This window comes from Salvia miltiorrhiza, chromosome 6, assembly GCF_028751815.1.
Source record: "Salvia miltiorrhiza cultivar Shanhuang (shh) chromosome 6, IMPLAD_Smil_shh, whole genome shotgun sequence".
NCBI classification, from domain to species: Eukaryota; Viridiplantae; Streptophyta; class Magnoliopsida; order Lamiales; family Lamiaceae; genus Salvia; species Salvia miltiorrhiza.
This window is the reverse complement of record NC_080392.1, coordinates 38,646,726-38,667,780: the sequence shown is the minus strand read 5'-3', so window position 1 is coordinate 38,667,780 and position 21,055 is coordinate 38,646,726. Positions and strand designations below refer to the sequence as shown.

At 37.1% G+C, this 21,055-nt stretch overlaps 4 protein-coding genes across 5 annotated transcripts; 1 reads left to right on the top strand and 3 right to left on the bottom strand.

Annotated features, from left to right (window-relative positions):
* Positions 1–946: 946 nt before the first annotated feature.
* On the bottom strand, positions 947–5,980 carry LOC130989400 (uncharacterized). Of its 2 annotated transcripts, XM_057913381.1 has the most exons (20): positions 5,818–5,980; positions 5,526–5,684; positions 5,254–5,291; positions 4,806–4,828; positions 4,145–4,251; positions 4,002–4,053; positions 3,829–3,913; positions 3,651–3,741; positions 3,121–3,159; positions 2,944–3,011; positions 2,760–2,822; positions 2,590–2,645; positions 2,443–2,516; positions 2,201–2,293; positions 2,021–2,122; positions 1,841–1,921; positions 1,658–1,746; positions 1,538–1,553; positions 1,326–1,436; positions 947–1,238 (listed from the first exon to the last, which is right to left on the bottom strand). In XM_057913381.1, the coding sequence occupies exons 2-20, from the start codon at positions 5,646–5,648 to the stop codon at positions 1,134–1,136; spliced, it is 1,416 nt and encodes a 471-aa protein (XP_057769364.1). In that variant the 5' UTR covers positions 5,649–5,684; positions 5,818–5,980; the 3' UTR covers positions 947–1,133. The 2 variants fall into 2 exon arrangements, with proteins under 2 accessions (XP_057769364.1, XP_057769365.1); XM_057913382.1 differs by lacking the exons at positions 4,806–4,828; positions 5,818–5,980 and having other exon boundaries at positions 5,526–5,628.
* A 113-nt stretch (positions 5,981–6,093) lies between these two features.
* Positions 6,094–8,808, top strand: LOC130989431 (40S ribosomal protein S3a-like). The gene is made up of 7 exons (XM_057913435.1): positions 6,094–6,255; positions 6,359–6,406; positions 6,496–6,601; positions 7,237–7,374; positions 7,465–7,650; positions 7,782–7,982; positions 8,525–8,808. Exons 1-7 carry the CDS (start codon positions 6,245–6,247, stop codon positions 8,615–8,617), a joined length of 783 nt encoding a protein of 260 aa, XP_057769418.1. The 5' UTR covers positions 6,094–6,244; the 3' UTR covers positions 8,618–8,808.
* A 3,115-nt stretch (positions 8,809–11,923) lies between these two features.
* Positions 11,924–15,300, bottom strand: LOC130989455 (protein NUCLEAR FUSION DEFECTIVE 6, mitochondrial-like). Its single transcript, XM_057913470.1, has 3 exons — positions 13,300–15,300; positions 13,101–13,219; positions 11,924–12,271 (listed from the first exon to the last, which is right to left on the bottom strand). The coding sequence occupies exons 1-3, from the start codon at positions 13,473–13,475 to the stop codon at positions 12,252–12,254; spliced, it is 315 nt and encodes a 104-aa protein (XP_057769453.1). The 5' UTR covers positions 13,476–15,300; the 3' UTR covers positions 11,924–12,251.
* A 205-nt stretch (positions 15,301–15,505) lies between these two features.
* Positions 15,506–20,774, bottom strand: LOC130989411 (formate dehydrogenase, mitochondrial). The gene is made up of 6 exons (XM_057913405.1): positions 20,422–20,774; positions 18,395–18,566; positions 17,083–17,623; positions 16,866–16,990; positions 16,636–16,748; positions 15,506–15,798 (listed from the first exon to the last, which is right to left on the bottom strand). Exons 1-6 carry the CDS (start codon positions 20,503–20,505, stop codon positions 15,685–15,687), a joined length of 1,149 nt encoding a protein of 382 aa, XP_057769388.1. The 5' UTR covers positions 20,506–20,774; the 3' UTR covers positions 15,506–15,684.
* Positions 20,775–21,055: the final 281 nt, after the last annotated feature.

The following is a 21,055-nucleotide window of genomic DNA, read 5'->3' as shown; positions in this document are numbered from 1 at the left end:
ATGATTTAATTGCTAATATTTGTAGCCAACGTTAATAAGTTTCTAGTAGTACCTAAATGTACGAATTTGGGAACAAATGATGGTGTCCACTCTTTATATATTACCTTATGTAGGGTAATTCCCCTACACTAGAACGAAAATCGACCACAATTTCAGGGTCATCATTTTCATAAGCCAGAAACAAAATTCAGTTATCAAAGCACCAAAATGATGGTGATAATTGTGCTTGATATAAGGCATCTAAGCATGAAGTTCCAGAACAAAAGTTCAATCGAATGGATTTATATAGTAATCAACAAGTGTGACAAGCATGACTACTTAAAAGAAGTACACCTAACCATCCCATATGTGTGTGTGTGTGTGTGTGACAGAGAGAGAGAGAGAGAAGTTGGGCATAAAAACATTAGCTAGGACTGTGAGTGATAAGAAATAAAGTTGGGGCAAATATACTAAATTAACCAAATAAAAGTTCGTGTTTGCAATTCTAACCCAACGAATGATTATCTATAGAAACATATACCTAATTAGGTATTGAAAATAATTTCAAATCTAACATGGAACAATTTTTAAAGGCTGAACTATGTAGCTAGCAGCTGAAATCACACATGACTTTTAGACTCGAATATACTTAATGATGTGAAAAATAAGACTATTATATTCGAGTTAAAAAGTAACGTGTGATTTCGGCCGCTAGCTACACAATTCAGCATAAAGAAATCGATTCAGGTTAGATTTGAAAACATTTTCAATTAATTAGGTATGCTTTTGTAAATAGTCTTTTATTGGGTTAGATTTGAAAACTCAAAACTTTTATTAAGTCAGATTAGCATAGTTTCCCTAAAATATGAATAAACATCAAATAAAAAGCCATTATATTCTCTATGACTATGACCATTTCGCTTCATATGTCAAGTGACTATTATACCAAAAAACTCAAACACATGTATATTATGAATATAATGCATCTAACCAAAGTGAAAGCTTTTTACATGGTTCTCAACAATGAATTGGATGGCCTATGTGGATATTGCCATTCAAGACATATACGAATATACTGAAGATGTATATGTGTAATGTACTATAGCTGCATCATGTGTAATGAAGAGAAAGATAGAAACAGGATAGTGGAAGCACTACATACATCGTCGCCTTTTCTTCTCCGGTGTTGCAAGCACTTGTGTTTTGACTCCGTAGGTCTTATACTGAAAATTCTCAAAGGCATCAGAAATAGCTCCAACCTGCACAAGCAAAAAAGTAAAGAATTTATACGTGCAACTACGTAACCATGGAATTTTCAATCAAGTTCAATAGCTGATTCAAGAGACCAGTTCAGGCTTTTTGGAGTACACTCGGACGATCATGTCTTGGAAAGATGTTGGCAGCAAGTGGCTGACACGTTCATCGGAAATAGTGAGTGTCTCCGTACTTTCATAATCCTTCAAAAGAAGGGGAGGGGAGCAGTCAAAAAGTTGCAGGAGTGCAAAATCAAGGAAATGAGAATCTAACAAGAGCCACAATTGGGACGTGCAAAATATACCTGGAAAAATTTGATGCTGGAAGAAAGAATGCAAGCAGAGAATACAAAACATTAGTATAGCCAGTCAAAACCTATGGCAAAGGAAATGGGTGTATGAAGTAATGCAATATGGATAAGCACCTCTCAAGAGGATTATGCTTCCCACGAGTCAAATCAATCCGGACATTGCTAACGACAACGTCCTCCTCTCTTATTGACACTCCACTTTTCTATACAGCAGGAATGTAATAAAGATAAATTGCAGAATGTTTCCTGGAAAATAAGCCTACAATACTAAAATACAATTTTCTACAGCAATCAGACCTGTGAACAAATAATATCTTGAGCAGTGACTTTTTTGAAATTCTCCAAGTTGTCCTTTGGAACAGCATACTCATTACAAAACTGAAAAACCAAAATAGAAGGCTAGGCAATAATGTTCATGCAATACACTAGGAGCGAAAATAATTGAAAGACACAGTATCAAGTTTTAGTTTATTTAACCTGATATAAGTCTCTCCGGCGAATCCGAAGGATCAAATCCCTGGATTCCTTCAGTTCTTGGTCTGGAGCAGTCTCAATTGTCTTTATAATAGTATCATCTAACTATAACAGAAAACATGAACCGTGAATATTGTGCAATATACAAAGTTAGAAGATATATAAATTGGAGAGCTCCCCAACCTTCCAATACTGAGAAGGATCCTGTATGTGAGATGCTATTTGTAAATAACTGTTTGCACTCACCAAGGCATCTACCACCATCAGCTCTACAGCCTGAAACACAAACTAAATTTTAAGCGATTTTCATATGTAAAAAGGCCACCCAAGGTAAGCAAAACAAGATATAAGTTATATAACTTTGTTCCTGCTAAATATGTGCAATTAAAATAAACTGCAGGACTTAACATCATTTTGGCCCATACCTTTACTTTTGCATGAGTATAAACAGTTCTGTACAGATCAGCTCGGGTGGCAAACAACTTGTGGATGGTAAGATCTGAAACTTATAATCCATTAAAAGAGGATTGATAACTAAAAGAAGGTGCATGTTCAGCTATGTCTATAATTACATTCTTTTGCCCGATAGCATATCTCATCTTCCATAACTCTCATACTCACCATTAACCTGCAAGTAAAAAAGAATCATTCATGAAATATGGTTCTATCTAGTGAAATATTTTCCCAAGTTGTTAGCAAGCTATGTGCATGTGAGTTGAATCACAAATAAAATTTGAATAACCTCTCAAACTGGAAGTTGCATCCTAAAGCACATGCTCGGCTGTCACGGACAATGTAATCAAACCTGAAGCATAAATTAATCATGTAATAAATAGTAAGATGACAAACAAAGTTTCTAAGGAAGATACACACGGAAAGATGATATCTAGAAAGAAAATACAGTTCCCTGAGTTGAGGTTACTAACTTGTCAACGTCAATGCCATTTCGACCATTTGCCACAATATCATAAAGAAAATGCTTTTCCTTTGTGCTCTAGAGAGAGAAAACCAAATATTTAATCTGAACAAGTGATCTGGCATACCATAAAGCTGCACCATTACCGATGAAATAAAATCGCCATGATCTTTACAGTATCACTTACTTTGACTGTAGCATATTTAGAACTTGCAAGTATCATTTCCTGCGAAAATATTAGGGAAAGAAATGGAGTCAACTAGCAAGTAAAAAATTAACTCAAGAAAGCACTTCGCAAAACAGAAATGGAACTACCATTGAGACAGCTCATCTAATACTAGCACTAAGCCTCAGTGCCTCAACATTAGATATAAGTATTGCCCCAGAATAAATTTAAAGACAATATTCCATTTCATATCGCAAACCATTATTTAGAATTTAAAATATAATTTCGCAGCACTACTAGTAACACGTATCCTTCAATATCTTCTTCTTAGAATTTAACTAACAAAATTCCTCAGTAGACCTAACACAACCAAAAAGTGGTAAATGCAAAGAAGAATTAAGACTCAGCCGAAAGAGTAATCAAGTGAGTTAACTTTATGACATCAGAATATTATGAACTTATGTTTCTCTATAAGCTCTGGATAACAAGCAAAATATCAAGTAGAACTCACAAATTAACCCTAGTGATGATAAGCATTTTCATTAACTCACCTTGACTGTTTTAATGGTGTCAGCATCTATGTCAATGTGATGCTCATCAACAATATGATCCACCATCTCTACAGACATATGCTCATGAGACCTATAAACATCATTATAACAGTTTAAGGACCTGATCAACTGGAAAAACATTATTCTACAAAAAACGCAGTTAGTCATGCAATATTACCATTCTGATCCCAAAACGACCTTGGGAAGAAACTCACGTTCAAACAAATGACTAAAAGGTCCATGACCTACGTCATGCAAGAGCCCTGTCAATCAAAGCATAAGAGGTGGTCAGGAACTATGAGTTATGCAAATAGATGCTCCTACTCGTCAAAACATTAAAATCAAAATAACCTGCAAGTTTCACAGTCTGCATATCAAAGCGATCAATACCCAGCTCTAATCCCTGCAAAATGCATATCATTTACAAAGAATACAAAATAACTTCACTGTATAGTGTATACTTTGAATAAATATTTCTAATGCAGAGGGCACACTTGCTGAGCCTTAAGTTTGTGAACAGCTTCACCAGCAAGCCAATAAACTCCAAGAGAATGTTCAAATCTAGAATGGACAGCTCCTGGATAAACCATGTGTGCCATTCCTGGAGATAAAATAAAATATTAAAAACAAAGTATTCAATGGAAAGACTTCATCAAATGAGTCAAGTGATCTGAAATTCTTCATAGGAGAGCTTCATCAAAACAATTATCTAATCTGTGATATTTCTTCTTGGTAGTCACTGCAGTTTGAACAACAAGAGCAACTATAATTGTGTAAAAAGGTCATAATCATTTGCATCCAATGTTGGAAGTAAACAAGTAAGGCGTGTAACACATCAGTTACAACTGAGTTTCCATAAAAACATCTAGACGTCTCTATAGGAAAGCTTTCATTGAAGAAGAGCATGAATAAATATCAAGCCAAGAAATGCAATTTCCTTTGCCAATCAAATATTATACAAAGATTGTAACTAGCCAATGGGTATTCTTCACATCTTTTATCGTTCATTAAATAAAATGAACAGATAATACTACCTTATGAATAACTTAAGGTCATAATTCTTGCACTCAAGATACTCAGCATAACCATCTCATAAAATTAAATGTAGGTATGGTGATGACTATAAAGAGAGAACACCAAATGTCCTGCGCTCACCTAGTTGCTTAAGATCACGCAGCCTGGCAATAAAACAAATATTGTGTTAGAAACTAAGGCTACTGTTTGTTTGAGGATTTTATAATTGCTTCTTTAATTATTTTACATTTAACTTTTGAGAAACAATTTGACATGTACATAAACACACACACACACACACATATATATAATATAAAAACAACAAGAAAATTCCCTCACACTTTTTCCAACTAATAAGAATTCTTACTAAAAGAAGAAATATTCCTCCTAACAAGCTTTCAAACCTGATAGTCAACTATAGTTATAGTTTTTTCCCTCAATTTGAAAACGAACATCACTGGTGAACACTACTCCGAGAAAATCAATTCTCTATATTCCACTACTCCAAATTCACCAAAAGTCCCAATCAAACACTCTCTAAATCATCACAACTACATCAGACGTAGATGGCAGAATTAATTTAATTTACCTCTGATACTGCTCGGTATCCACAAATTTCAAACAGAGCTGCACAACAGAAAACGATCGATCAATTTGACTATCATCTGAACAAACGTTAACACCACAAAATATATTAGCTCTTCAAGTAGAAACATACAACAGCTTTCACAAAGCTTAAACCGAACGTGTTATCACTAGAATGAACATATCCACTGACTATAGCCTAACTTAACAATTTGAGCACGAGGAAAAGTAGCTCCAATGGACACTCACACAGACACACAGGGAGATGCACGTTACCTGATCGAGATAAATGTTTCCATGGACATTGTCATGAACTTGCTTGGAGAATCTCAGATCCTGCAAGCACGCGAAACTGTGATTCGAAGATAACGAGGACTCGTCTTCGCAAATCGCACCCATCCTCGCTTTTCCGAGCTGCTCGCCCGGTGCCAAACGCTACAAATGCACAAAAACAAGCAGAGAAACTCCATTACAACTGCAATTCATCATGCATCCAACGCATTTCGCGCACATATTCGCAGAAACTAACGGAAAAAAGCTGCCGCGATTGCGCGCCGAATTCATTTACCGTTGTACGGTCGAGCGAGGAGGTGGCGGCGAGGATTTTGCGGCTGCTTGCGCGGAGTTTTGCAGGAATATTGGGAAAGGAAAAGTGGGAGAAATAGTGCCGCCAAAAGAGTGTGGCTGCAGCTAAAGGCTTTTTCCACTTTTGTAACGTTACGCGATTAATGGATTTTAATCAATATTTTCCTTTCCTTTCTTTTTTTTATTCTAAATTGGTAAATTTGATACCGCGTTTTCTATTAAAAAATAAAAGCCCATCAGCACTACCAAAGCCCAAAATTCCAAGGCCGAAATCCCAAAAAGCCCAAAAGTCTCCTTTTAAAACTCAAAAGCCCTTGTAATCAGTCGCCATTGCTGCTGGTGCTGGGGTTTGTATTGCTGAGCGGCGCACATCTTCAACAGTATCTCACGAGCTCAGCTGCTCTTCCACCATGGCCGTAGGGTATGTCTCTCGTCTCACTTACTCTTTTCTTTATCCATAAAATTGTGCATTAAACTCTTTCCTTGTAATCTGCATTGATGGATTTTTGTTTGATTTGATGCAGAAAGAACAAGCGAATTTCAAAGGGAAAGAAGGGAGGCAAGAAGAAGGCGTGAGTGACTACTTTTTTTTTTTTTTTTACGTTAAAATATTTGTTTATTCTTGAAGTTTTTGCTAATTGAATATTTGCTGTTCTTGTAGTGTCGATCCATTCGCAAAGAAAGAGTGGTATGATATCAAAGCCCCTTCAGTTTTCAGCAACAAGAACGTTGGGAAAACCCTAATTACCCGTACTCAGGGTACCAAGGTACAGTTTTTATTATTTTCCTTTTCGCTTTTTAGCTATAAGGATTACCATTGTTGCCGTGTTTCTTTTATTAATTATTATTTGAATTTGAATGTTTGTCCTAGTGAACTTGACATTGATACTTTAATTTACTCTAGATCTTTACAAGTGCATTACATATATGAACTGGTAATTAGTCAATCCTGCTATATCTATGTTTTGCTTTTCAGTTGCTTGGTAGTCTTGCTTGCTAGCAATGGAAGGTTTTCTACTCGTCAGTTGGATAATCTAGTAAATATACACATTGTTGGCTTTTGTAGAATTCAATGGACCTGAAGAAACGCCATTGTTCAATATAATGTCATTATTAATGTAAGCTGATCTTCGTTAATGACTAGCCTTTATTATATGTCTAAACTGTGTTATAAAGGCGAGTGTTTTTGTTGGAATGTTTATCTCAAAATACTCTCAAATGAATGTATTGTGAAGCAATTAGCTGTTGTGAATGATGTTTTAATAGACAGGAAGTCTATGTTTGATGATTTTTGTTGCCAGTAATGCTTGTGGTAAAGCTTTGACGAGTCTCTGCAGAAAATATTTTTCTTTGCCCTAGCCTATGTTGATTTTTTGTTAATGGCATAATTGCTTGTCATCAGATTGCCTCAGAAGGGCTCAAGCACCGTGTGGTCGAGGCGTCCTTGGCTGATCTTCAAGGTGATGAGGATCACGCATACAGAAAGATTCGCTTGAGAGTTGAAGATGTTCAAGGAAAGAATGTGCTTACCAACTTCTGGGTATGCATAAGTTTAAGATTCTTAATTCGATTTTTGATTTGACTTCATTGTTGATCTTAAATGTCGGTTATTCACTTGTGTAAATTGTAGGGAATGGACTTCACCACTGACAAGCTGAGATCACTTGTAAGAAAAAGGCAGTCTCTTATAGAGGCTCATGTGGATGTGAAAACAACTGATGCCTACACTCTGCGGATGTTTTGCATTGCCTTCACGAAGAAGCGTGTGAACCAGCAGAAGGTTACATGTTACGCTAAGACCAGCCAAGTTCGCCAGGTGAATACCTCCAAAATTTTCAAATACTGTTATTACAGTTTTATTGGACTATATGATATCCACAATCTTCATATCATGAACCATCAATAGATTATCAATCTTTGGTATTTATATTCTCATATATTTTGTAGATTCGGAGGAAGATGCGGGAGATCATGGTCAACCAGGCCCAGTCCTGCAGCCTGAAGGAGTTGGTACAGAAATTCATTCCTGAGTCAATCGGGAAGGAGATTGAGAAGGCTACATCGAGCATCTACCCGCTGCAGAATGTTTATATTAGGAAAGTCAAAATCCTGAAAGCTCCGAAATTTGATCTGGGCAAGTTAATGGAGGTGAGTTCTGTTTTTTCTTATCATCTACGTTAATCTTGCTTGCTATTCAGGCTGATTTACAGTAAGACTTAGGACATAGGGTACCAATTCAAGGCTGCTAACCTTCGCTTCATTCGGTAGAAAAGGGTAAATCAATACTATGTCAACTGTGGATTGCCCTGTGGGTAATATTTAATAGTAGTATTACTTTTGTTGCTGATAAATCTGCTATGAAATATCTGTCAACCCCTCAAGCAATATTAGCTGATAGCAATCTGAATTCGATAACTAGAGCTGATGATTCCCCTTTGTTTAGAACTGTAAGAATTTTTAATGGGCTGTCTAAATATACGTTTCAGTTGTAATAGATTATCCTAATATCGTATTGAATGTAATTTAAACAGATACTGCCACCCTGTTTAGGACTTTTGATTTTGCCCCTCAATTATATAATCTTCATGGTTCTTTGAAATGTCTTGGTTTTTTTCGATAGTTTTGAAATGTGTTTGTTAAGTTGAATATGAGGGTGCAACCTGAATAACTCGTGAATGTTTGTCGTGTAGGTGCACGGAGACTACACTGAAGATCTCGGTGCAAAGCTGGATAGGCCGGTTGACGAGCCCATTGCCGAGCCAACAGAGGTTGTTGGTGCGTAGATGGCCTCAGTTAGCTTTATGTTGAAATGGAGACATGAATGTGTTATGTTTTTTTGCGATACAGTTTTGAATTTTGTTATAATCGTGGTATATCCCCGATTTCCTGTACTTCACTTTGTTACGGATCAGTTGGAAAAATTTGCATTCTAGTTTTACTCATTTTAATTGAGACGAATATATTAGCTCTTCAAGTGGAAACATACAATAGCTTTTTTTCTTACCTTTTTTTTTTATTATCTTCTAAATTGGTAATTTGATACTGCGTTATTTGTAAAAATAAATCTTGTAAAATAGTGTGGTCATAGATGATCTAGGATGATACAAAATTGTTTTGTCAGCATTAATTGCAGAGAGTGTAGGCAAAAAAATAAAATATGTAAGATTAAGGGGTTAGGATCCTCTACAGTGCACAGCACCATGCTGTGAACAAATACAAGGTAATTTGATTTTATTTTTGCTTTTTCTTAAATTTTATTTATTTTCTTCCTATAAGATTATACTCCCTTCGCAAAAATAATAAATAAAAATTGTAAAAGTTCAAGTTGAGGCTATGTCATGAAAAAGAAAATGCTACGTGGAATAAAGTACTCCTTCCGTTCCACTATAAGTGACTTGTATTTTATTTTGGGATGTCTCATTACAAATGGCATATTTCCACAAATGGAAAAAGTTAACCCTTAAAAAAATGTAAGGCCTGCCACTTTTAATTAATTTACACATTTTTCTTAATTCTTGTGTCGAAGTGGGACGGATGGAGTAATTGTTAAAGTAATTGTGCCACTTATTGTGGTCAAAGAGTGAAGTATTATTTATACATCCTCTTATGTTATTTCTCTATTTTCTTACATCTTTATGTCTTGGTATATATCATCTTATTTCCTATGATTTTAAAATGGGAGAAACCATACACTCAAACAATATTCTTTTATGCATATATAGTATTTTACACGAGACAACCATTTTCAATCATTTATTTAAAATAATAATGTGTGCACTATGATTAATATTAAAATTATAGTGTTAAAATCAAAACAATCAACGGCCATTTTGCGATTCAACCTTTAAATCTATTTATATATGATATACATATAGGCTATAGGCACGCAAGATTTTTTAGAAGGCCGTTGATTATTTTGATTTTGTTCTGCATCCAATATTACTTTTTGGATCTTTCAATATTTTTGTTCACAAATTGATGGGATCCAACTCATCAACTTGTGAACGAGAGTTGGAAAAATAAAATACTCCACTTAGTGCTAGTTTGGTTCAAGTAGAGGAATGGAAATGGAATGCGATCAAATAAAGGAGTGGAATGGTAACAATAACCATTACTTTTATTGAATGTTTGGTTTAACAATGGAAATGAATCATTAGTAAGGGATTCCATTTCTTTTGTTTCCCCTCTATTTTGAGGGGTAGAGCATCCGCATTGGGATTACATGATAGCCTACATGATTTTTTTTAGTTTTGATTTTTATGTTTTTCACTTAAATTTAATTGCTCAAATTTAAATAACACATTTTACTAATAATTAAAAAGAGTAAAATTTTGAAGTAGCCAAAATGAAGCATAAAACACAATTTATGGCCACACATTGAAAAAACACAAATTTTGGCCATTTTTATAGCTTTGGGACGTTTTTGCCCTTAATTGGGCGGACTGGGTAGGGTCAGGAGCGCGGGTCGCGTGCCGGGTAGGATCAGGCACGCGGGTCGGGTTAGGCACTTATGGCACTATTAGTGCCAATTTTTTTTTTACTCCCCCTGCCCTGTCTACCCCCCAGACCCCCGACCCCACCCACCCCCAAGCCAAAAACTTTTACTTTATTATTTTATTTTATGGCACTTATGGCACTAATAGTGCCATAAGTGTCAACGAATTTTTTTTTTACTCCCCCTGCCCTGTCTACCCCCAGACCCCCGACCCCACCCACCCCACCCACCCCCAAGCCAAAAAATTTTACTTTATTATTTTATTTTATGGCACTAATAGTGCCATAAGTGCCAACGAAAATCCAAAATAAAATAAAGTAAAATGGTCTTTTTAGCACTTATGGCACTAATAGTGCCATAAGTGCCAAACATGCAGAACAAATATAGAAACAACAGCATCATCTAAACCCTAAATGGAACATTTAAACCCTAAATGGATAATCTAAACCCTAAATGGAATATCTAAACCCTAGGGGGTGGGTGGGGTCGGGGGTCTGGGGGTAGACAAGGCAGGGGAAGTAAAAAAAAAAAAAAAAAAATGGCTTGGGGGTGGTTGGTGGGGGGGGGGGGGTGGGTGGGGGGTGGGGTCGGGGGTCTGGGGGTTAGACAAGGCAGGGGAAGTAAAAAAAAATTTTTTTTTTTTGGCTTGGGGGTGGGTGGTGGGTGGGGTCGGGGGTCTGGGGGGTAGACAAGCAGGGAAAGTAAAATTTTTTTTTTTTTTTTTTGGCTTGGGGTGGGTGGGTGGGTGGGGTCGGGGGTCTGGGGGGTAGACAAGGCATGGGTTAATCCCTAAATCTGGATCCGGGTCAAAGAAAGTTGTTGGATCTATTGAGTTAAAGGGTAAATTAGGTAGAGCATATAAAAGATGGCCAAATATTGATATTTTAAATTTTGTGGACAAAATTTAAGTTTTAATCACCAATAGGGCCATCCGGCCCTATTGTTTCAATTAAAAATGTGGAAGAAGAAGATAAAGAGAAGAAAAAGAAGAGAAAAAAAAATTGTTGAACCGTCAATAAACACGCAAATCGAGGCAACCAAATATTAATTCAATTTTTTTTTTTAATAGGCACGTGTGAAACACGCGCCTTACACTATAGGGCAAATGGGCTACACGATAGAACGTGTAGCCCTCGTGTAAGTGTGTGTTGCATCGGTTACACGATAGCAGCCTTACACGAGTAGGCTGCTATCGTGTAACCGTTGCAGATGCTCTAACAAATTGGGTGATTGAGTTACCCTCAAGTAAGGGTAATGCTTATCTCATTATCCAAACCAAACAACAAGTAATGGATTCAATTACTTGATTCCCTTTCCAACCTCTAAAAACACCCAACCAAACGTGGGCTTAGTCGATCACACAAAATGGGCAACTGTGCGACTTGATCAAGAATACAAAATTTGCTAGTGAAAACTAATCCAATATAAGCATTCAAATCTATCTCAGATGAGCACTCTGTATCAAGAAAAACAAGACTACCAAGATTTTTCCCGAACTAATTCGGTGCTTCAACAAATTGAACTCGACGAACTGCCATTGTCATCATACAAGTCATACTCAATCGATCCTTGAAGAAAAAAAAACACGGTAAAATGGAATAAAATAACAATTCCTGAATATGGTGGCTTACATATCCAGTATCCCACGACCAAAACGGCCACATAAAAATCATACACTTCGAATCTCAAATTATAAAGAGTTAATCACCCGAAAGAGATCCAAAATATCTAGGATAATGAACGCATCAAAACGTCAAAAACAATCACCTCCTAAAGTGTAATATCAAAAACCACATTTTACAAATTTAAGGAGGCATAGAAGAAGAAAGGTCATATTCTCCCGACAACACAGCCATTTTGGTGATACATTTATTTTATGTTTAAAGATGATAGAGTTAGCTGCAGTGGTCTTCCAGGTCCTGTTATAGTGGAGTCGCGAAGCCTGATAGGAAGCAAAAGAGAAAGAATCATACCCTCGTGATCCAAATCTTGAATAAAGCAGATATGTGTTAACAAAAGCATCTATATTGATCCGTCAAAAAGAACATACTTCTCATGAGTAAACTGATCTGATTGCAATTTGCTAGAGAAAGAATCATACCCCCATGATCCAAATCTTGAATAAAGGTGAATGTGATAACAAAAGCATCTATCATGATACATTAAAATTAATATACTATCAATATCATGAGTGCACTGATCGGATTGCATTTTGCTTGACATTTCACCACAGTTCTTACTATATATAGCCCTCTTTACCCACAAAAACTAACACTCAAGGCAGGAGCTAATGCCGACAATTAGTCACAAATTACTTACATTCAAACTCAGACGATAGAATGAATGATGAATCCAAAGATGGAAATGAAGAATTGGAAAATCTCCGACAGTTACTCCACAATTCCAAACAAGAAAGTTTCTAAGGTTGTATACCATAAGTTGAAAGCTTCTATTCTCAATGATTAGCAGTTGCAGTTCAGATAGCAACTAACATTATTCTATAAAAAAAAATCACCTCAAAAAAAGAAAAGAAATTCCTTCTATAGTTCTATAACACAATCATCAAAGCTCAAACCAAATAATCTACCATTCAGTAAAAGTATAGAATCAAATGAATCAATTCATATCCATATCACACTATATCTATACATATATATCAGTAGGAAGCCAAAGAAATCAAGCACTCGAACCATACAAATTGAATCCCAACAATTCAAACCCAAAAAAATAACTAGAAAACAGGAAAAATCACAACGAGTCTAACACAGTACCTTCTGAGAGATAGCCCCAGCGACCAACCTTGGAAGAGAGCATCGAATTCAGCAATGCCGATGCCGTCGCAGAATGGAGGGGCATCAACGACTCTCCACACCCTAGTTCCACCGGCAGCCTAAATATTCACCAAATTCCAACTTATCAACACAGTCATCGCTTAATTACCCCAAAACGACGAGAAATTTTCAAGCGAACCTGGAGGTGGAGGAGAAGAAGGGGCGGAGGCGAGGTGACGGCCGCGGTAAGGTGGCTGCGATTCCGCTGAGCTTTGGTGCTCCGGCGGGAACGGAATGCGATGATTGGCTGCGGAACAGCAGCGTTTTCGCGGTGTTGGAAGATCGTTGCACCAGATTTCTAGCGCAGGATGCCATGGTTGACAGTTGGATTTCAAAACCCTCTGGTTCTTAAACCCTAGACGCCGTACAACCGCGGTGATGAGCAAATTCGGGTCGGGTTGACCTGTATGGGCCTACCCGGTTCGATTTTAATAGGCCGGGTCTTTCAAGCTTGTATTTTTTATTTTACACCTTGCATTTTTTTTTTTTTCTCATATTCGGGTCGAGTATTATACACCTTGCATTTATTTTATTTTATTTTTCTCATATTCAATTGAAAAATCTGTGTTCAATTTTAAATTTATGAAACATCTTCCATGAATTCTAATTTTTTTTCTTATCATTATTGTTTTAAAAAAATGAAATCACACTTGATATTTTTGAGATCACGGGTCGACACACTACAAAAATAAGTGAATCCTAATTAATTATCTTGATTTGGGTAAAGGTGCACATCCACCTTTGAAGTGGTAGCCTCTATAGCGTATAACCCCCCTTACTCACTGTGTGTGTAACTAAACCCCCGAACTCAAAAAAATGGCTCAACTAAGCCCATTTGACCAAATGGTGTTATCCCACCGTTAGTCAAACTTTTTTTTTAATTGAAATGTGGGGCCCACCTTTTGCAACCAGAAAAATTTCTTCTCTAAACACACACAAACTCACACTCAATCGGCTCTCTCTCTCTCTCTCTCTCTCAGTTCACACTAAATTCGCCCCCTTCACCTTCTTCCTCACTCTTCTCTTCTCTGGCGACAACAGTCGTCGGCTGCCGCCTCTTATCCCTCGGCCTCTCCACTTTCTCTCCCTCTTGAGATCCGGCGAAGTGGCAGTGATAAGCCACCACTCCGCCTCATATCTCTCGTCCTCTGTCTCACCAAACCCGGCGGAAACAGCCTCCACGCCGCCTCCGCCTTCCTCTTTGGTGATGGCGAGGCGTCGCCGCCTCCCTCGTGGCTGCCCATGTTGAATTTGTGGCCGTTGACAGGCTCTGTGAAGTAGTTACTGATGATTCCCTGATAAGCAGGGTACAATTCAGTGACAATCGAGTAGTGATTGGGGAAAATTAATTAGGGTTGGGAAAATCGGAATCAATCCAACTCTCTCTCTCTCTCACACACAGTGCACAATCAGCCACGGTAAAATCGAACCTGTTTGACCCAGTGCAGCTCGAAATTGGGGCAGAAAAACTTCCTTAACATGGCGATGTTGAAAAGATAACCACTAATGGTGTCGTGCTTGGTTATGGGGTCTCTGAACTTGACGCGCTCATCGCACGCCGTCGGATCGATTCCTCGATCATCGAACAGGTGGGGAAGGTCGTCGTACAGGAAATCAACCAGCTACTGCACGTCCAAGGTCTCGAGTTTTGGCGGGAGTTGTTCTTGGGCGGCGACGCTTCTCACCCACTTTAAAGACTTCACTTGGTCAGTGGTCCTCAGCGGCATAAAGCTATTGCTTTTCTGCTTCCGTGCTGCGGTGAAAAAAGAGGTGGTGGTGGTCGGGAGCGGATGATAGTTGGCGGCGCACCGCCGTGTGGTCGACCGTGGAACGGTGGCGGGGAAGTGTGAGACGGCCATTTGTGGTTGCGAAGGTAGTTTTTGGTTGTTGATTGATTAATATTTGGTGGAATTTTTAAATTCTGTGGCTGTGCTTCTAACAACAACATGAAAATATCTTGAAATAGATGCATCAAAGCAATAAACCGCGAGCTTACCAGACAGGAGCGGAGGCGATACGCCGGCGGCGATTTCGCCGGAGATGGGCTGACAAGCCGATGGAGAAGAAATTGAGAGAGAGAAAGATAGTGTTAGAAAATGGTGAAGGTGGGCCCCATAATTTAATTAAAAAATAAAAAAATATGGTTGACTAACAGTAGGATAACACCGTTTGATTAGAGGGGCTAAATTGAGTCGTTTTTTTTAGTTTGGGGGTTTGATTGCACACACAGTGAGTAAGAGGATGAATATGTTATAGGGGCTACCACTTCAAGTGTGGATCTGCACCTTTTCCCAAAATTATATACCAAATTATAATAAATTAAAATTAAAAACTAGTATAACAAATTAAAAACGAAACACATAGTAAGATAAAGATCTGATGATATTCTGATGTGAAAAACTTGAGGTAGAAGCATAGAAATAAACTTGGAATGTTCAACTCAACATTACAACACCACAAGGTTGAAGAGAAGAGAGGTTGGTTTATTTAGGCAGGGGCGCGGCGAAGCTACCTCGTCCAGCGTCTACCGGTATTGGCTGGCCAGTTCTCCGTCCTTGACGATGTAATTATGTACAGGAAAATCCTCACCCTTGAAATACCTCTCCAGCATGTCCTTCGTCCCAGCCGCGTACCGAAGCTGCACCATCAAAAACATTGTTTCAATCTCACTCTTTTAATGAGATTTGAATCAACCAAAACTAGCTCAAATCACAAATGATACTAGAAGTTATCAAGAGCTTTGAGAATATCCCAAAATTTCAATCCATAGCTAAATAAGGGATCAGCCTTACTATTTTTATATATCAAGACTTAATTATCAAAAGTAAACGCACCCCTTAAGCGTGTGTTCTCTTTTCTTGTAAATTTATTTACGAGAAAAATATGAATTTCTCGTTTTTTTTCTCCTCGTTTTCTACAAAAGGGAGTTTCATTCTTTCTCGTCCCTCATTTTCACTTCAAGAAGGGATAATATTATCAAACAAAAAATGGAGGGATGACATTATCCCCTCATTAAAGTGAAAATGAGGATATGAGAAATTGTGAAATTCTTTTTTGTAGAAAATTAAGGAAAAGAAAGATGAGTTAAAAGGAGTCTTCTTTTATCTCTCATTTTCTCATAATAAATTTATAATCAAAGATAATAACATACTCTAATTTGTTAAATTTGTGTTATTTTTTGTCAATTTTTCCTATCTTAGTTAATTTTCAATGAGGAATTTGGGTTAAACCTTTGAAATAAGGTTGTCAGCTATTAATAATGAAAATTAGTTTATTATAGCAAGTGATTGAATCCTAATATTAAACCCATTAAGACTCCACCTGTATTTAAAAAATGAACTGTACGAACCGCCATAAAACTTTGGCCCGGGAGCAGACCTTCAGACCCCATAGTTCAGTTCCCTATCGACAATTCATGAATCCGCCCCTAACTACGTGTATGTACAAGATCTCAACAACACGAAAAGTGTTTTACCTGTGCATCGATTGTAGTCCCAGATATATGAGGGGTCATGGCTTGGTTTGGCATGTACCTCCATGGATGATCCTTCGGAGCTGGCTGTGGGTACCAAACATCTCCACTATAGCCTACAACAAACCAGCAACGAATCAGAGTTCATTTATTCTTACACCTCATTCAACCTCAATATAAATTAAAGATGTTAAGTTTGCAAAAAACTGAAATGTGGTAACATTATTGCAAACCTGCGATGTGCCCGCTCGAGCAAGCATCGACAACTGCTTGAGTGTCCATGATTGCACCTCTAGCGTTGTTCACAATCAGAACACCTTTTTTCAGCTTCGCTATCTTTTCTTTGTCGAACATCCCTCTGCAAAAGACAGGAAAAGATCCATTGTAAGTTTTGTAATGAAATTAGACATAATGCAGAGAATCAAGAGAGGTGATTGAATTTGAGCTCACTTGGTTTTCTCAGTAAGAGGAGTGTTGATGACAATAATGTCACACTTAGGCAGCATTGCATCAAGATTCTCCTCAAACGTGGCTCCTATCTCACTCTCGAGCTCCGGATCCATCTTGAGACGATCGTGGTAGAGAAGATTGCAGTTGAAAGGCTTCAGCCTCTGCAGCAGCAGACGGCCTATGCGCCCGGCTCCAACCGTCCCCACGGTCTTGCCTTCGAGGTCATAGGCTCGATGAGCAATAGCAGCAACGTTCCATTCGCCACTGATGACCTGATGGTGCCCGGGCAGGAAGTTACGGACGAGGATGAGAATCCTCATGAGTTCGTCTTCAGCAACCGAGACAGTGTTGCTCCCGGTGACCTCGGCCACTGTCAGCCCAGCATCGGCCGCGGCCTTCAGATCAATGTGATCCGAGCCAATGCCAGCGGTCAGCAGAAGCTGCAAGTTCTTTGCCTTTTTTATTCGCTCCGCAGTTACATATGCAGGGTGGAAAGGAGTTGAAATCAGCACGTGCAGGTCGGGTATGTGCTTGTCCAGCTCTGCATACGTCGACAGGGGAAATTCGGTAATTCAGTGTGGTATGGGAGAAAAAATATTCAAATCTGAATTACCGAATTTCTGAAAATGATATATAAACCAAATTAAATTTATTTCGACTACCGAACCGAATTACCCGAACGGATATTTTCGTTAGGCAAATACATATACCATATCATTTGCATAATGATCACAATTCAACAAATAAAAACAAATAATCCAAAATATCACAATCATAAAAATTTTAAAAAACATCATTACCAACAACACAAAAATAATCAATATCATCTAAAGTTCCACTTCCAAGTTTCCAACAAATAATAAAACAAGCTAACACTCAATATCTTACGAATATGCTTTAGGTAAGGGTATAAGGGTTCACATTTAAATGTTAAAAGATAAATAAATATTATATATATAGTTCGGTTATCGGTAATTCAGTAAAAAAAATCATATCCAATCGATTATCAAAATACCAAAATTTAAATCGAAACCGAGTTAAGCGAACCAAATTTAAAATTTCGATTTGATTCGTTCGGTTCTTCGGTATCGGAGAATTATGTTCACCCCTACATTCAGACACCAGAAACAAAAGCCAATTATCATCTTCTATCACATTGAATCGAACTCGTAAAACAGAGACATTTCACCACAATATTTGAAGATCATTAACAAAGCCAATTGTCATCTTCTTCAACTGACTCTCCTACAAGGACGCAGTCAGATTCCTAAACTAAGACACAATATTTTGACGATGTTAAGGTGTTGCTTACCGCAGCCTGGTCCATCTTTGTCCGGAGTGACTATGTACTGGTGACCCTGGGATTCCAACCATTCGCGTATGCCTAATGCATTTTCAACACAGCCTAGGAAATTTGGATTCATCGCAGCATACTCGTTTGCCTTGTAGAAGACGCCCACGATCTTCTTGCTGCCAGGAGAAGCCTGTGCAAACGTAAAACACATGATCGACTTCAAAAAATTTCAACTCAGTTAGGGGTGTTTATTTTGCATGATTGATTATATATATGATTGAGTATTTTTATGCTCAAGAGTAGGATATCTTCAATCCCACCATTTTTATAGGATAAGAATCAAGCAAAACTAGCTTGAAGGATAAAAACAATCAAGGCTCTTGGAATATCTTAAAATTGGAATCCATCAAAGTAAACAAGGGATTACGTTACTATTTTTATCTATCAAGCCTGATCCTCCAAAGTAAACACCCCATAGTTAATGTTATGTTGGTGTGTACTAGGGGCGTTTACTTTGCATGATTGATAAAATGGATGATGGAGATTTTTTTCTCTCAAGAATAAGATATCTTCAATCCCACCGTTTTCATGGGATAAGAATCAAGCAAAACAAGCTTAAATGATAAAAATAATCAAGGGCCTTTGGGATATCTCAAAGTTTCAATCCAACAAAGTAAACAATGGATTAGAATGAAGCAAATTAGCTTAATAAAAATAATCAAGGGTCTTGAAATATTCCAAAATTTCAATCCAACAAAATAAACAAGGGATTAGCCTTACTATTTTTATCTATCAAGATTAATCCTTCAAAAATGCTCTATTTGTTTGGATTCTAGGATTTGAATGACGTGCATATATGCATGTTTTCACCACATTGTGTACCGAAAAACATGAGTTCAGAAACCATCACATCGCCAAATATGGGCTCCGAATCCTTTGTCCCCGGTCTTATGTGTTACCCTCTTGTCCCACTATTAAATTTACTGTTTTAATAAAATTTGTTATAAAGTAAAAAAAATTATTAGTATAAACTCTAATTAATTATTACTCCCCATCCCCTAACAAGTGTATTGATTTTTTTCAACACAGAAATTTAAATGAAAATAACTAAAATGTAAAAAGATAAAAAAAAAAAAATAGAATATTGTGATTTATGAGACAACCCAAAAAGGAAATAAACATTTTTTTCGGTGACATGAATAGTTTCATTTTTTTAAAATTCGAGACAATCTAATCCCAAAATAAATAGGAGTACAATTTTTACAAGGGGTAGGGAGTTTATACTCCCTCCGTCCACCAATTAAAGGCCTATATGAAAAAACACGGATTTTAAGAAAAAAATATTTTTATTAGTTGAATGGAGAAAGGGTCCCACTTTTTAAGAAAAAATGTATTTTTATTAGTTGAGTGGAGAAAGGATCCCACTTTTTTGTAAAAAATCTTTGACTTTTTTTATTAAATAATGAATAAAAACTTGCCAAAAATAGGTAGACCTTGTTTTTGTGAACGGACCAAAAAAGCAAGTAGGCCTTGAATTGGTAGACGGAGGGAGTAGTAATAAATAATTTAAGTTAATGAAATGAATTGTGGAATATTATGAAATGGAGGATACACCCATTATTTCCGCTTTAAAAAAATAAACATAAAAATACTAACAATGGGCCCGGCGAACTGTGAGAGTGGTAGTAATTGGCTGAACTTGACACGTCATAATACGACAAATACGTCGTCGTCACGGTTCACACAAATGGCGTGAACTGTGTCCATTTCAGTTTCTTCAATGTCCAAACACACAGTCTTCGTTACACTCTATAAAAAAATATCTCCAAAACGAAAATAAAATTCTAATTTTACCTCGGTTGAATAAAAGAAAAAAAAAAACACTCGATACTTCAAATCCAGAAGAAATCCTTCACGAACACGAGATCCCGGCCAGCACAATTTTTCCATTAAATTATTCGAAGAAAAAAATAAAAACGAAATCATAAATTCGTGAGAAATTCTAAAGGAAGATTATAAAATGAAATTTGGAGAGATGAGCTTACATGGAGGTGTCTGGTGACAAGTGAAGAAGCAGGTGAAGAGGTGAGCGCACGAACTGCAGAAGCACCGACGCGTTTCATCGCCATCTCAGCTGTAAAGATCGGAGAGAAATGATTAGAAGGAAAGAGACGGCAATTGGAGAGCACCGTATGGTGGCGAACGGGAGAGAGGTGTGAAGTAACTAAGATTATGCTGCCTTTATATAGCGAGTTGGAAAGGTAGACAATAATGGACGTTTGTCCCTAACCACTGTTTATTCATTGACGATACATAATTCATAAATTCTTTTTTTTTTTTTTTGACAAAATACATAATTCATAAATTTTATTTCAAAAAAAATCAATAAGCTGGGTATGAATTGAAATATTTTGACCAATTTAGATTATATATTAAGTACATTATAACATGACATCTGTATTAGTTAGAAATTAACATGTGACAATACTCAGAGTCGGTTATGATATTTCAAGATTTTAGGCAAAAGAAAAAAATAAAAGTCGTTACTAAATACTACATCCCTCTCATTATAAGTGAGATCCTTTCTTTGAACACAAGAATTAAGAAATGTGCATTTTGTGTGTAGGTGAAAAAATAAAAAGGTGTTTAAAGGGTAAAATTTTTACCTAAAAAGAAAAT